This window comes from Ceratotherium simum, chromosome 2 (genome assembly GCF_057802395.1).
Source record: "Ceratotherium simum simum isolate JZ-2026a chromosome 2, ASM5780239v1, whole genome shotgun sequence".
Classification (NCBI taxonomy): domain Eukaryota; kingdom Metazoa; phylum Chordata; class Mammalia; order Perissodactyla; family Rhinocerotidae; genus Ceratotherium; species Ceratotherium simum.
Window position 1 is genome coordinate 9,773,583 of NC_141901.1, and position 16,890 is coordinate 9,790,472.

Consider the following 16,890-nt stretch of genomic DNA (forward strand, 5'->3'; position numbering starts at 1 on the left):
GCTACCAATGGTTTTACAACTGGCTTGCAAAAGTCCTGATTATTTAACAGTTGGCTCTCATAAGCTGATAGGAGCAGGTTCTACCCCATACTCAATCTTTCCTCCAACTTTTTGAACCTACAGAATATAGTTACAATGACCAATTTAATATTTTTGTCTACTAATTCTATCATCTGCATCATTGCTGGGTCTGTTTCTATGTATTATTTTTGTACTACCTATGGGTCATATTTTCCTGCTTCTTTGCATGCTTGGTAATTTTTAATTACAGATGACAAATTGTATATTTTGCCTTATTAGGTGCTGTATATTTGTGTATTCCTATACATGTTCTTGAGCTTTGCTCTGGGATGCAGTTGTTACTTGGGAACAGTTTGACCCTTTTGAGGCTTGCTTTTAAGCTTTGCGAGGTAGTGCCAGAGCAGCCTTTAGTCTAAGGCTAATCTTCCTCTCTACTGAGGCCTCTACCTGATGGGCCATGAATTATGAGGCTTTTCCACTCTGGCTGTAGTAAACAGGAAAGGAACTGTTCCCTCTGCTCCTTCAAGCATTTTCCTGTCTCAGCCCTGCGCATTTTCTTCACGACTGCACTAATGAGTATTCACCCAAAGACTCAAATGGGAGCCCCCTAATCTCTAACTTGCTGTGATTAATTGGCTCAGATTGTGGCAAGCAGAGTGAGCCCATTGCTCGGTATCAGTTTGATCTCGATTTGTTCTTTTAAAACAGGTAATGAATAGATAAGTTCCTTTTAACTTGCATGTGAACATCCACTACTTTTTTCAGTGGGTCAGTCCACCTCCAGTTAGATTGTGCAGGTTTTACAGTACATATGGGCACCACATCAAAAGAAGCACCATTCTCATTGTAGGAACTGTAGTTTTGTACATTATTATGATAATTTTAGTCATATAGCAAAAAATATTTTCCCTAAAAATTAACGTATTATGACAATCAGAAGTAAACCATTTTGAAGAAAGAACCATTTACCTAATTCACATGTAGGGCCTATGTGGTGGCTCTGCCAACACCATAAATAAGTGAGAGTGATTTTCCCCCAAAAAATGAATCAAATTTGTCTTACTAGGAAAAAATGTCATCAGATCCAGGACACATGTACCACCTGAGAGTTATTGACATAAAGAAAACATCAACTAATATCTTTTGGCTAGATTTCTTTCCAAGAAATAGAAGACTTTTTATTTGACACCTTTTTTGAAAAAAAAATTTGAATATAGAAACTGCAACAGATAATTAAAGTTTATAGTTTATTATAGCCACGTGCAGTCAAGAGACTGCAGAAAAGGGAGCAGGAAGAGAATGAGGTGAATAAAACCAGTAGCAAATACAAATGGCTAAAACAGAAAGACAGATGAAGAAAAAATAGGAAAAATTTGTACTTAGGAAAAACAGAGAGAGCAAGAAAAGAGGACAGGATCAGAGTCCTTGAGAAATATCTTGTGACAATTTGGAATATCACCCCAAAAGCATTTTAAAACTTCCTATGTTTTCCCAACTATACATATAAATGGGTGTAAAAATGGGAATATCACTTGCTGTAAAGTTTGGAGGATTCCCACTCCAATCACAAAGCAATATATTTTCACTAAATATAACCGATATCTTAAAATTGGTTAGGAAAATATCTCTGAGTCAAAAACAGACACCATAGCATCTAACCATTTCATGATTTTACTGCTGTGTTAATAAAACGTGACAACAGGGGGATAATTTAGAGTGAAATCATCTTTTACCAAATAAAATGGGAAATAGTGCAGGACCCCAAACCCTCTTAGAAATAAGCTTTTCTCATATAACATATTCACCAGACTATACTCTTACCCCATTTCTTTTAAATAAACTACAACCTCCTCCACCATCTGCCCAAGGTTAGCTGCTCCAAAATGGAGGCAGTTTTAACAAGAGGTAGCAAGGGTCGGAAAAGTTTCATTAGGCGTAGAACAGAGTCTCTGCTTTGTGGCTTAGAATTCAGTGGAATGGAATAAGAATGCTAATTTTTACTACCTTCTGGAAAGGTTACATTTTCTTCTTGAAAAAAATCCTTTGAGATTATACTTGGCACTATTTATCCCAGATCCTGGGTTGACTTATTTGCATTGCATCCTTCAAGTCAATCAATGCTCCATTTCCAAGAAAAACAGCACAAATATTTACTATGCTGGATGCACAAGTCATGCAAGAAAAATATAAGCAAAAGAAAATAACTTATCCTCATATCTTCAAGATAAGAGAGAAAAATTAATCTGACATACCAAGAGTTTTCAGTGAATTCACAGAATTAATAGGATCTGTAATGCCAAGGGTCATGCTAAAGAGTAGGCAAGACTGCAAATCCCATGAATCCTTGTTGAATTTCAGAACCACATATCCAATTATGATGAGTGCGGTAGAAAAGCTAATTAATCCAGTTAGGAAGACCTGTGAAATCAATTCATAACTTGGTATTAGATTTTAACATCTAAAGATGACGTGACTGCATTTACTTAAGAATCAGATCTTGGTTATATATTTTATATAATTCCAGTAGTCCCCTCTTATCCAGGGGCGATATGTTCCAAGACCCCCAATGGATACCTGAAATCATGGACAGTACCAAACCCTATACAGACTATGTTTTTTCCTATTATACCTATGATAATGTTTAACTTATAAATTAGACATAGTAAGAGATTAACAACAATAACTAATAATAAAATAGAACAATTATAACGATGTACTGTAATAAAAGTTATGTAGATCTTAGCAACCTCAGTATATGATTTTTTTTCTTTCCTTATAAAGTTGAGAACTTTCATCTTTCACTTAAAGGAAACACTTTACAGCTTCTTTTTTGGCATAACCGAATTGCCAGCATCACCACTCTTGCACTTTGGAGCCATTGTTAAGTAAAGTAAGGGTTAGTTGAACACAAGCATTGTGATATCTCAAAAGATGATCTGATAACCCAGTTGGCTACTAAGCGACTAATGGATGGGTAGCATATACAGTGTGGAAACACGGAAACACTGGACAAAGGGATGATTCATGCCCTGGGCAGGACGGAGTGGAAGAGAGAGAGATTTCACCATGCTACTCAGAATGGCATGCAATTTAAAACTTATGAATTGTTTATTTCTGGAATTTTCCATTTAACATTTTCAGACCATGGTTGACCACGGGTAACTGAAACCGTGGAATGCAAACTTCAGATAAGGGGGGACTACTATACTCTGGAAGATAACTTTAAAAGGTATTTTAGTTTACCTGCCCCAAAGAAATCATGCCTTCCAAACAAATAAGATTCTACCTTTGTTGTTAAAAGACCAATTCACCAATCTTTCTTGTTGCTATTCCAGCTGAATAGTTCTCAACATCAAAATGCTCTTAAAAGAGAATACATATTTCTCCTGCTTCTGTGTAAAATATTTCCTGGTTTCCTCAGTGTTGATCGGCAGGGCTCCAGGCAGAAAGAGAGGTAAACATGGGGCAAAAAGCACATGCTGGCTGATTTAGCCCCCTTATTAAGGGATTTCTAGAAGAAGCCTTACTCAGAAAACTTTTCTATACTTTCCATTGGCCAAACTGTTTTCTGAGGTTACCACATCTGTCAGGGATACTGAGAAATGTAGTATTTCACACTGGGCCCACTACCATACCAAACGAAAAATAACAAGTTTCTGTTAGTGAGGAAGAAAGGGAGAATGACTACTGGATAGGCAATCTGCAGTGCCTGTCTCAAAAATAGAAATAGAATGTAAAACTTTTAAACAAGCAGAAGGAACAAAAAGGATAAAAAAAAAACACAAAAACTGAATCAACTTAATTGCTTGAGAAAGGAAAAAAGAATGAGAAAAAGCAAAGGAAAATCATGGTAAATACAATGTATAAAGTTATATGGAAGAAATAAATCCAAATCTATTTCTTTTTTTTTAATTTATCTTTAATTTACATACAGTAAAATTTGTTCATTGGTGTACAGTTACATGAGTTTTGAAAAATGCATACAGTCATGTAACCATGACCACAATTAAAAAACAAAACAGGGAGAGTGACGCCAGCATCATGGCAGAGTGAGCTCTTCTCTTATACTCTCCCCACTAAGATACAACAACAAGGACATTCATAAACCCACAGAGGACATCCACACAACAAAAAGGACATCTGAGAGATCCACATAGCCATCTGAAGGTGGAGGTGCTGGACACCCCAAGAGGCAGCGGAAGAGGTAAGGGGATCTCCTCTCCCTCCCCGAATGGCATCGATCTAGGGCATGGGACTGCACATGGCTCTGAGAGGAGTAGGGGAGGAACTAGCCCTCTGCAGAAACACCTTCGCTCTCAGAGTTGCCTCCCAGACCCTGGGAACACTCCACACTGAGGAGGCTAAGCAATTACTTGCAGGGGTGTCTTCTCCAAGCTGAGCAGCCTAGGAGGGCAGACAGTGAGTGCAGAGCCGGAGCACTCCTGGGATCAGACATGAGAAAGAACGCTTCTCCTCTCACCTGGATCACCAGCTTGGCCAGTCAGCCAGATCAAGGGACACCTGCCAGAGCACCTGCGTGCCTACGTGTGCAAAGCAGCAGTGGCCAGTGGGAAAACGCAGATGGTCCCTGTCAGCATAGCTTCCAAAGGACAGGAATAGCTGCCAGGGATTGCAGTGGGCTCAGAATACACAGCTACTGCCCCCCACCCAGTGGCAGCAGGTGGAATCTGTGACAAGATACGACCACTATGCGACAGCACAAATCCACCCCATCAAATAGTACGAAAAGGTATATTAACACTCCAGAACAGAAGGAAAATGACAAGTACCCAGAAATCAATCCTAAAGTCACAGAAATTTACAATCTAAATGACAGAGAATTCAAAATAGCTATCACAGAAAAACTCAACGAGTTACAAGAAAACTCAGGAAGACAGTTCAATGAAATCAGGAATAAAATTAACGAACAGAGGGAATTCTTCACAAAAGAGATTGAAACTGTTAAAAAAAAAAATCAGAAATGTTGGAGATGAAAAACACAATGAATGAGATAAAGAAAAATCTGGAGTCCTTAAATAACAGAGTTGATATTATGGAGGACAGAATTAGTAATTTAGAGGACAGAAATGCTTCAGATGGAGGAGGAGAGAGAACTAAGACTAAAAAGAAATGAAGAAATTCTCCAAGAAATATCTGACTCAATTAGGAAATGCAACATAAAGATTATAGGTATTCCAGAGGAAAAAGAGAGGGAGAAAGGAGCAGAAAACTTGTTCAAAGAACTAATAGCTGAGAACTTCCCAAACCTGGGGAAGGAGCTGGAATTCAAGTAAATGAAGCCAATAGAACTCCTAATTGCATCAATGTAAAAAAAACCCTCTCTAAGGCATATATTAGTAAAACTGGCAAAAGTCAATGACTAAGAAAAAGTATTAAGGGCAGCAAGGCAGAAGAAAATAACCTACAATGGAACCCCTATCAGGCTTTCAGCAGATTTCTCAGCAGAAACCTTACAGGCTAGGAGAGAGTGGAATGATATACTCAAAATTCTGAAAGAACAAAATCTTCAGCCAAGAATACTCTATCCAGCAAAAATATCATTCAGATATGATGGAGAAATAAAAACTTTCCCAGATAAACAAAAGCTGAGGGAGTTCATCACCACAAGACCTCCCCTACAAGAAATTCTCAAGAAGGCCCTCATACCTGGGAAAAAAAAAAAAAAAGGGTATACAAAGCCTAGAGCAAGGAGATAAATAGAAAGACAAAATCAGAAAACTGAAGCCCTCTATCAGAACAGGTTAGCAAACACTTAATTATAACAGTAAAGACAAAGGAAGGAAAACAAAAAATAACTATAATCACTTCATTTTAACCACAAATTCACAATACAAAAATGGAATAAGTTGTGACAACAATAAGAGATGGGGAAGAGGAAAGGGATAGAACCTGCTTAGACGAAGGAAATAAGAGGCTATCGGAAAATGGACTATCTCATCCACGAGATTTTTTATACAAACCTCACAGTAAAGACTAAACAAAAAGTCGGAACAGAGACACAAATGATAAATAAAGAGAAAACTGAGAAAACCATCATAGAGAACCACCAAACTCAATTGGCAGTCAGAAATACACAGGATGAAAAACAAGGGAAATACAGAACAACTGGAAAGCAAGTGATAAAATGGCAGTATTAAGTCCTAATATATCAATAATCACTCTAAATGTAAATGTATTTAATTCTCCAATCAAAAGACATAGAGTGGCTGCATGGATTAAAAACCAAACCCCAACAATATGCTGCCTCCAGGAAACACATCTCAGCTTTAAAGACAAACACAGGCTCAGAGTAAAGGGATGGAAGACGATACTCCAAGCTAATGGCAAACAAAAGACAGCAGGTGTTGCCATATTTATTTCAGACAAAGCAGACTTCAAGATAAAAAAGGCAAGGGAGACAAAGAAGAGCAGTATATAATGATAAAAGGGACACTCCACCAAGAGGACATAACACTTATGTAGGCACCTAACACAGGAGCACCAAAGTATATAAAGCAACTATTAACAGACCTAAAAAGAGAAATTAAAAGCAACACAATAAAAATAGGGGACCTCAACACCCCACTTACATCAATGGATAGATCATCCAGACATAAAGTCAACAAGGAAAATAGTGGATTAAATGAAAAACTAGACCAGATGGACTTAATAGATATATATAGAACACTCCATTGAAAAACAGCAGAATACACATTCTTCTCAAGTGCACATGGAACATTCTCAAAGAATGACCATGTGCTGGGAAACAAGGCAAGCCTCAATAAATTTAAGAAGATTGAAATCATATCAAGAATCTTTTCCAGCCATAATGCTATGAAACTAGAAATCAACTACAAGAAAAAAGCTGGGAAAGTGACAAAGATGTGGAGACTAAACAACATGCTACTGAACAACAAATGGATCATCCAAAGCAATTAAAAGAGAAATCAAAAAAATATCTGGAGACAAATGAAAATGAAAATACACCATACTGACTGGTATGAGATACAGCAAAAGCTGTCCTAAGAGGGAAATTCATAGTAACACAGGTTCACCTTAACAAATAAGAAAAATCTCCAATAAACAATCTTAAACTACACCTAACAGAACAAGACAAAGAACAAACAAAGCCCAAAGTCAGCAGAAGGAGGGAAATAATAAAAATTAGAGCAGAAATAAATGAAATTGAAACCAAAAAAGCAGTAGAAAGAATCAATTAAACTAAGAGATTTTTCTTTGAGAAGATAAACAAAATTGACAAACCCTTAGCCAGACTCACTAAGAAAAAAAGAGAGAAGACTCAAGTAAATACAATTAGAAATGAAAGAAGAGAAATTACAACAGATACCACAGAAATACAAAGGATTACAAGAGAATACTATGAAAAACTATATGCCAACAAATTGGACAATCTGGAAGAAATGGATAAATTCCTAGACTCATACAACCTCCCAAAACTGAATCAAGAAGAAATAGAGAGGGCCGGCCCCGTGGCTTAGTGGTTAAGTGCGCGCGCTCCACTGCTGGCATCCCGGGTTCGGATCCCGGGAGCGCACCGACGCACCGCTTCTCCGGCCATGCTGAGGCCGCGTCCCATGTACAGCAACTAGAAGGATGTGCAGCTATGACATACAACTATGTACTGGGTCTTTGGGGGAAAAAATAAATAAGTAAAAAAATATATATATAAAAAAAATAAGAAGAAATAGAGAATCTGAATAGTAAATCATAAGAGATTGAAACAGTAATCAAAAACCTCCCAAAAAACAAAAGTCCAGGACCAGATGGCTTCTCTGAAGAATTCTACCAAACATTCAAAGAAGATTTAATACCTATCCTTCTCAAACTATTCCAAAAAATTGAACACAAAAGATGGAACACTTCCTAACACATTCTACAAGGCCAACATCACCCTGATCCCAAAGCCAGACAAGGACAACACAAACAAGGAAAATTACAGGCCAATATCACTGATGAACATAGATGCAAAAGTCCTCAACAAAGTACTGGCAAACCAAACACAGCAATACATTAAAAGGATCATATACCATGATCAATTGAGATTTATATCAGGGATGCAGGGATGGTTCAACATCCACAAATCAATCAATGTGATACATCACGTTAACAAATTGAGGAATAAAAACCACATGATCATCTCAATAGAGGCAGAGAAAGCATTTGACAAGATCCAACATCAATTTATGATTAAAAACTCTCAACAAAATGGGTATAGAAGGAAAGTACCTTAACATAATAAAGGCCGTATATGACAAACCCAAAGCCAACATCATACTCAATGGGGAAAAATGGAAAGCCATCCCTGTGAGAACAGGAACAAGACAAGGATGCCCACTCTTGCCACTCCTATTCAACATAGTACTGGAGGTTTTGGCCAGAGTGATTAGACAAGAAAAAGAAACAAAAGAAATCCAAATGGGCAATGACGAAGTAAAATTCTCGCTGTTTGCAGATGACGTGATTTTATATGTATAAAACCCTAAAAAAATCTATCAAAAACTATTAGAAATAATCAACAACTACAGCAAAGTTTCAGGGCACAAAATCAACTTACAAAAATCAGGTGCAATTGCTATACTCTAATAATGAACTAACAGAAAGAGAAGTCAAGAATACAATCCCATGTACAATCACAACAAAAAGAATAAAATATCTAGGAATAAATTTAACCAAGGAGGTGAAAGACCTATACAATGAAAACTGTAAGACATTATTGAAAGAAATTGATGTTGACATCAAGAAATGGAAAGATACTCCATGCACGTGTATTGGAAGAATAAACATAGTTAAGTTGTCCGTACTACCTAAAGCAATGTACAGATTCAATGCAATCTCAATCAGAATCCCAATGACATTCTTCCCAGAAATAGAACAAAGAATCCTAAAATTCATATTGGGCAAGAAAAGACTCTGAATAGCTAAAGCAATCCTGAGAAAAACAAACAAAGCTGGAGGCATTACAATCCCTGACTTCAAAATATACTACAAAGCTATAGTAATCAAAACAGCATAGTACTGGTATAAAAACAGACACACAGATCAATGGAACAGAATTGAAAGCCCAGAAATAAAACCACCTATCTACAGACAGCTAATCTTCAACAAAGGAGCTAAGAACATACAATGGAGAAAGGAATGTATCTTCAATAAACGGTGCTGGGAAAACTGGACAGCCCCACGCAAAAGAATGAAAGTAGACCATTATCTTCTGCCATACACAAAAATTAACTCAAAATGGATTAAAGACTTGAAGGTAAGACGTGAAACCATAAAACTCCTAGAAGAAAATATAGGCAGTACACTCCTTGACATTGGTCTTAGAAGGATCTTTTTGAATACCATGTCTACTTGGGCAAGGGAAACAAAAGAAAAAATAAACAAATGGGTCTACATCAGACTAAAGAGCTTCTGCAAGGCAAAGGAAACCCAGGAACAAAATGAAAAGAAAACCCACTAACTGGGAGAAAATATTTGCAAATCATATATCCAACAAGGGGTTAATCTCCAAAATATATAAAGAACTCATACAACTCAAAAACAAAAAAAATAACCCGACCAAAACATGGGCAGAGGATATGAACAGACATTTTTTCAAAGAAGATATACAGATGGCCAAAAGGCACATGAAAAGATGTTCAACATCACTAATCATCAGGGAAATGCAAATCCAAACTACACTGAGATATCAACTTACACCTATTAGAATGGCTATAATTACCAAGACAAAAAACAACAAATGTTGGAAAGGATGTGGAGAACAGGAAATCCTCATACACTGCTGGTGGGAATGCAAAGTGGTGCAGCCTCTATGGAAAATAGTATGGAGATTTCTCAAAAAATTAAAAATAGAAATACCATATGACCCATCTATCCCACTACTGGATATTTATCCAAAGAACTTGAAATCGACAATTCAGAGAGAGTTATACACCCCTATGTTCATTGCAGCATTATTCACAATAGCCAAGACATGGAAGCAACCCAAGTGCCCAACAGCCGATGAACGGATAAAGAAGATGTGGTATATATACATATATACAATGGAATACTACTCAGCCATTAAAAACAGACAAATTTTTCCCATTTGCAACAACAAGGATGGACCTTGAGGGTATTATGTTAAGTTAAATAAGCCAGATAGAGAAAGACAAACACCGTATGATTTCACTCATATATGGAAGATAAACAAACACATGAACAAAGAGAACAGATCTGGGGTTTCCAGAGGGGAAGGAGGTTGGGGGTGGGCATAAGGGGTAAAGGGGCACATATATATGGTGACTGACAAATAATAATGTACAACTGAAATTTCACAATGTTATAAACTATTATGACTCCAATCAAAAAAACAAAAACAGAAAAAACAAAACAGGGGCAGCCCCATGGCATAGTGGTTAAGTTTGGTGTGCTCTGTTTCTCTGGCCCAGGTTCGCGGGTTCCAATCCCAGGCACGGAAATACACTACCGGTTAGCCATGCTGTGGTGGTGACCTACATACAAAATAGAGGAAGACTGGCACAGATGTTAGCTCATGGCTAATCTTCCTCAAGCAGAAAAGGAGGAGGATTAGCAGCAGATGTTAGGTCAGGGTGAATCTTCCTTAGCAAAAAAAAAAAAAAAAAAACAGACCCATCATCCCCCAAAATTTCTTCGTGCTGCCACTTTGTAGTCAATTTCTTCCCCCGTCCTCAGTCCCTGGCAACCAATGATCTGTTCTCTAAACCTATAGCTTTGCCTTTGCTAGAACGAAGGTCTATGAATGGAATTATACAATACATAGCCTTTGAGTCTGGTTTCTTTCTCTCAGCATAATGCATTTGAAATTCTTCCATGTTGTGCCTATCAATAATCTGTTCCTTTTTTATTGCCAAGTAAAATCCCATTGTAAGATGCGCCACAATTTGTTTATGCATTCACTGGTTGAGGAACATTTGAGTTGTTTCCAGATTTTTTAAGATTATCAATAAAGCTGCTATAAAGATTCACACAGAGGTTTTAGTGTAAACACAAGTTTTTCATTTCTCTCAGGTAAATACATAGGAGTGGAATTGCTGGGTCATATGGCACGCGTATGTCGAACTTTATAAGAAATTTCCAAACTGCTTTCTCAAGTGGCTATACCATTTTGCATTCTCACCAGCAATGCACAAGAGTTCTAGTTTCTCTGCATTCTCACCAGCACTTGGTATTATCAGATTTGTTACCGTTGCTACTGTTACCATTCTAATGTATGTAGTGTTATCTCATTACAGTTTTAATTTGTATTTCTCTCATGACTTATGATGCTGAGCATCTTTCCAACTACTTATTTTCCATCCATATACCCTCCCTGGTACCCCAAATCTGTTAAAATCTTTTGCCCTTCTAAATCTATTTTTAATCACAATAAATATCAAACTAGTTTTTAAAAACAGTAGAGATTCTCAATCTGGATAAAATAACAAAATCCAACTGTATATTATCAAAAAGGCACCTAAACATAAGGACACCAAAATCTTGAAAGTGAAGGGATGGAAAAATTATAGCTGGCAAATACTGACAAAAAGAAAGCTAGTATAACTATAGTAAAACCAGATGAAATTGACTTAAGGCAAAAAGCATTATTTGGGACAAAAGGGTAACTAAATAATGTGAAAAAAATTAACTATGAAAATAAGAATACTTGTAGGCATTTAATAACAGAGCCTCTATTTATATAAAGTAAAACCTGACAGAATCGCAAAGAGAAATTGATAAATCCACAATTATAATGGAAGCTTGTTATACTGAGCTGAAAAACAATGTTGGCAAAGATATAGAGGACCAAACTTCATCAGGAAGCAAACAATCTACTGAACAAATTTAGATTCCTGCACTCAACAATTAGAGAATATACATTCTTATAAAGCAAATATAGAACATTTTGGAAAACTGATCACTTACTAGGCCACAAAGAAAATCTCCACAAATCACAAGAGTTGATATACAAAGCACATTCTATCATCACAATGTGATAAAAATAAAAAGCCACACTTGGACATTTTTAAACAATTTCTAAATAATTAGTGGGTCAAAGAAAAAAGTATAATAAAATTTACTTACAATAAAATAAAATTGAGATGATAATGAAAACACTAAAAATCAAAATATGTGGGATGAAACTAAAGGAGTAGTTACAGGAAAATATAAAACCTCAAATGGACAAAATGCGAAAAATAGAAAAGCTAAAAATCAATCAACTAATATCTAACTCAAGATGTTAGAAAAAGAACAGAATAAAACCAAAGAAAGTAAAACGTTCTTTGAAAGGAAAAATAATATAGTCTGGCATACACGATTTAAAAAGAAAAAAAGAAAGAGAAGGCACAAATAAAACAACCTTAGCAGTCAAAATGGGCAAATCGACAGATACAGTGGAGATGATGTCAGATGTGGGATTAGAATCCAGGTTCAGCCATTTATCAGCCTTGTTTGTGACTCTGAACCACAGTCTGCTTATATGTAAAATAGAGATGATATTTACTCAATGCCTAGTCACAGTGGTCACTCAGCAAATATTCCTTCTTTCTCCCTCCCCTAAACTCTCTCTCATTAGCGGTTCTGCAGAAAGAGGAGGGTAAAACAATGGAAAATGTGAGTTTTGTGAATTATTAATCTTCTTTATAGACAGTCACATTCTCTGTCAACATGAATAAGCAAAAATTGACCACAATTTGTTTTAAAATGTGTTCTTACCTGCCAAAGCATATTCTTGAGTATATAAAAGTCCACATCCAAAGCAGCCATAAATATAATTAAAGGTGAAAAATAACAATAAAGTGAAAAACTTGGTGTTCTTAGAAGAGGGTAGACAATTTGGTGCACCTAAAGTAACAAAGGCAAACAAGAAATTAGTTTGCTGCCATTTGTGGTATTAGCAATTAGGTTGATGCTATGTCAATCATCGTAATTTTAGAATACTCCAATTTCCAACTGATGAGAGATTATCTACGAGGCCAGTCCTGACTGTGTTGTGGTAGATTTCTTGATCTAAGTGTCCAAATAAGTTATATGTATAGTCCTCTATTCACCAGAGAATGGTGTGAGTTTGGGTTACATGAACATTGCTTGTGGTCAGTAATCAGTGTTTTCAAAAGTGGTACCCCTACCATTGGTGATCCCTGAGATGACTTTAGGTAGTTCACAAGATAAGTATTTTTTATTTGACTGTTAGATATTTATTATAATTTGCATTAAGAGGGAAAAGAGAAACTTGCACAGGTACTTGTGATTTCACAGATATTTGCTTAGGATTTTAAAGTCTTTCAGTGAGTCAAGAAGAGAAAAATAATATGCAGATAATAGTACAGATTGCGTATATAGGAAATAAATCATGAAGGCTGTACACAAATGAATGGAAAACACTTACAGCAACGATGATGGAAGTGCTGTAAATATAGCCTCCTAAAAAGTTTTGGGGCCAATTAATAGTTTAATCTTCATTGTTTAACCTCTCTGTCCCTCAGTTTTCTCATCTATAAAATGGGAATAGAGTAACTACTTCCATTGGGTTGCTGTGAGGATGAATGAATTAACTCGAGTTAATAATAAGTTAACAGAATAATAAATACTAAGCACTTAAAAGGGAGCCTGCCCATAGTAAGCACTCAAAAGATGTTAGCTAGTAGTGGTGGCTGTGTTTCAGAAGAATAACAGGAGGCTTTGACAATCCTAGCGAGGTACAAGCATTGTCTCCATTTCTAAAAATAAAAGAATGAGTGGAGACAAATGGTTATCGACCACACTGCTATGTGTTTGAAATTGAGTTAATAAGTTAATAAATTTATGAAATTTTTCTTGTATCCATATTACATATTATATGATGCATGTTTTCGCTTTACTCTGGCAGTTAGAAAAGAGTAACCAGGCTTCATCATGACAATAACTGCTGCCTTTTATAACGCGAGTCTCCGCAGGTGTTGAAAACAGTAGCAGCCAGTATGTGTGCAGGGGACGGAAAAGGAGCAGGCTCCAAAGGCAGACGATGAACACAAGAATGCAATCAAATTTTCCTCACTTCCAAATTAGTGCTTTATCTTAAGCTTCTCTAATTTATGTCTCCTTTATTGTATGCTTTTTCATTTTCAAAATTTTTTATACCAGACAAATTTTTTTCAGGAGCTATTTACATTAAAAAAAAAATTCCATACATTCAGGAGGGAGGGTGGGAGTGGATCTTGTTTTTGCTCATTATTCTTTAATTTATTCTGTGATTTATTGTACATATGTTACCTCGACAAAATTGTAGGCCAGATATCCTATCACAAATCCTGATAGGGAAAGAATTGTCAGGACAATGACTTCAGAATTCTTCAAACACGCCCTCAGAAGTCCTAAAGAAATACATGAATGTGTTGTTTAGACTTAATGTATAGTTTCAAAGCAATTTAATATCACTTCTTTCTAGTTAATTTTAAACTTCCTCTCTGTGTCATATCATTGCAACTAATTAATTGACAGCTGTAACAAACGCTGTCTCTCAGTGTAAGACACACATAATGAGGAATGACTCCCAGCTGAATCTGGAAAATACTGAAGTTCCAACAACCTCCCGTTTGCCCCACCCAGTGGCACATTAGGATCACTGTACGGATCTTACCTATGGATCTGATGATGAGAGATTATGAAAAGTCAAACCTTCTATCTACATAGTACACCTTATATTAATAATTACTCATCCTAAACTACAGCAACATATATTCTCTAGATTTCCTAAAAATCAGAAGTACTTCTAACTGAGCTCTAACCATAGGAAAAACTGCCTTCACCAGACAAGTAACAAAAGATATTTGTTATTCTCTGTCTACATGCATCCCAGATTCTGTATTTCCTGCATTCCAGCTATAGGTCAAGCCAAATTAGTAAATATTTATTGACTAATTTTTACGTGTAAGGCCAGAAACAGAAATGTTTCTGGAAGTATTTCTGCACTGCGCTTTACTGCCGGAGCACTTGTCTCTACGTAATCATCAAGGGTCGAGAGCCAGGGAAACACGGTCACCAGCATCTCGTAGTACCAAAAGGGACTGAGGTCATTAAGTGAGTATTTTAAAGACTCTTGAGAAAGCAATTTCACTCCCTGATACAATGAGTAAAATTTTAATGCATGTTTGTTTCATTGTTTGTTTCTTTATAGTCTTCCTAGTTTCAGAAAGGATTTTTAAACAGCTGGCATTTTTCCCTTATTTTATTTAAAATAAAAAATTTTTAAAGATGATTAGAAACTTTTCTCTAATCAGTAGCATTGAATTGTAGAATAAAACACCTGCATTTGAATATGTTATTTTATCTGCATGAATATCATTCACCAAATCTACTGAATTCTTCATCATTGTTTAAGAGGCCCTTACTAGTGAAGCCTTTCCTAATGCCTCATTAGGGGGTGGGTGAGTGGTGCATCCTCCCTAAAGAAAAGTCACATCCAAGGCCATGATAGAATGGGTAAAGTTGATGACGTCAACTAAGCAAATTGTGAATTGGATGTCTGGGCTCTATGTGCCCTAATCGCCCTCCCCCATCTGATATTTTGGTCAAGTTAGGCCTGGCAGGCAGGCAGGCAGCAGAAGGCTCTCCCTCCTCCTCGTTACTAGAGATTCGTGGCCTCTAGAGTTATAGTGGCAACATTGTATTGTAATTATTTGTTTGCCTGTCTCCCCCATGAGAGGGCTCCTTGAGATTAAGGCCTGTCTTATTCTCCTTACACACCTTAAAGACTGTCTTTTCCTCCTTATGCCTACCACACTGCTGTGCTCAGCAAATGTCACTGAATGAACACAGTATAGATGTTACTTATAATTACATGAAGCTAGACTGACAGCATTCACTCACATCTTATCATTTCAGTGGACCCCTTCTTTTAACGTAGTTATGATCACTTTCTGCACTGAAAAAGGTTCAGAGGGCAGAGGAAAGATGAGATTTAAGAACAACCACCTACCTCCCAAAGCAACAGTGGAACATAGAAGCGTTATGAAATGCTCCTTTCTAAAAGTATAGTCAGCTGACCTTCCGCAGAGTAAATCAGGTTTGCTGCCTTCTCTCTGAGCCCAGAAGGAAGAGTTCATTTTGCCACTGCTCTTCTTGTCCAATTTGATGAATTCACATGAGTTATTATTGACACTTTCACTACTACAGACTAACCTGCTATAACACGCAAAAAGGAGAAAATGAGACTTGGTGGGACCCAATGCATCCACATTCTTTCTACCTAAGATTGTACCACACTCAGATCTGAGCGCATTTCTTATTGCCACATTAACACCTCCTGTTCCACCCTTGCTCCAAGAATATTTTACAGAAACACTAACCGCAGTGTTTCTTCCTCACCCTGCTACATGTGTATGGGGGAGGGATTGCATTGATTTTTGCACTCACCATTATGATATGATCATGTTTGCCTTCCCCATTGGACAGTGAGTTTCTCAAGGGCCAGGGCTAAATGTTAATTTTCCTCAAGGCTGTGCACACAGTATGTGGCACAAAATAGGCTTTCCATAAATATTTCATGAACTGAACTCCCTGAGGAGGAACTCTTTCTCCATGGGTACAAGTCATGCTGGAATTCCCTTTTACTATTGCAATCCCATGACCCCTTTTTCCTCTCTCAGGCCCCTCCAAATCCAAAAGGGCAAATGGGAAATGAGGTCAAAGTGGAGTCACACCACTTAAGATTGGGGATGGGAAGGGGGGTGAATAACCTAAAAACCAAGAAAAAGAGTAAAGTTGAGGTTTGATCATATGGTACCTTCAAGTGAATAAGAAAAGGTCCCTCTTCCTAACAGGGTGGCTCAGCACGTGAATAACAGGCTGGATTTCAGCCCCATACCCACC

The 16,890-nt window shown here is 36.9% G+C and overlaps 1 protein-coding gene across 1 annotated transcript in view; it reads right to left on the reverse strand.

The window, feature by feature from the left end:
* The window catches only part of SLC9C2 (solute carrier family 9 member C2 (putative)), an 88,330-nt gene extending 72,126 nt beyond the window's left edge, over positions 1 to 16,204 (reverse strand). Inside the window, exons 1-4 of the mRNA XM_087420594.1 lie at positions 15,998 to 16,204; positions 14,293 to 14,393; positions 12,757 to 12,885; positions 2,274 to 2,439 (exon numbers count right to left, since the gene is read on the reverse strand). Of these exons, the coding sequence (XP_087276720.1) occupies positions 2,274 to 2,439; positions 12,757 to 12,885; positions 14,293 to 14,393; positions 15,998 to 16,124 (523 nt within the window). The 5' untranslated portion in view covers positions 16,125 to 16,204. The remainder of the gene's footprint in view (positions 1 to 2,273; positions 2,440 to 12,756; positions 12,886 to 14,292; positions 14,394 to 15,997) is intronic.
* Positions 16,205 to 16,890: the final 686 nt, after the last annotated feature.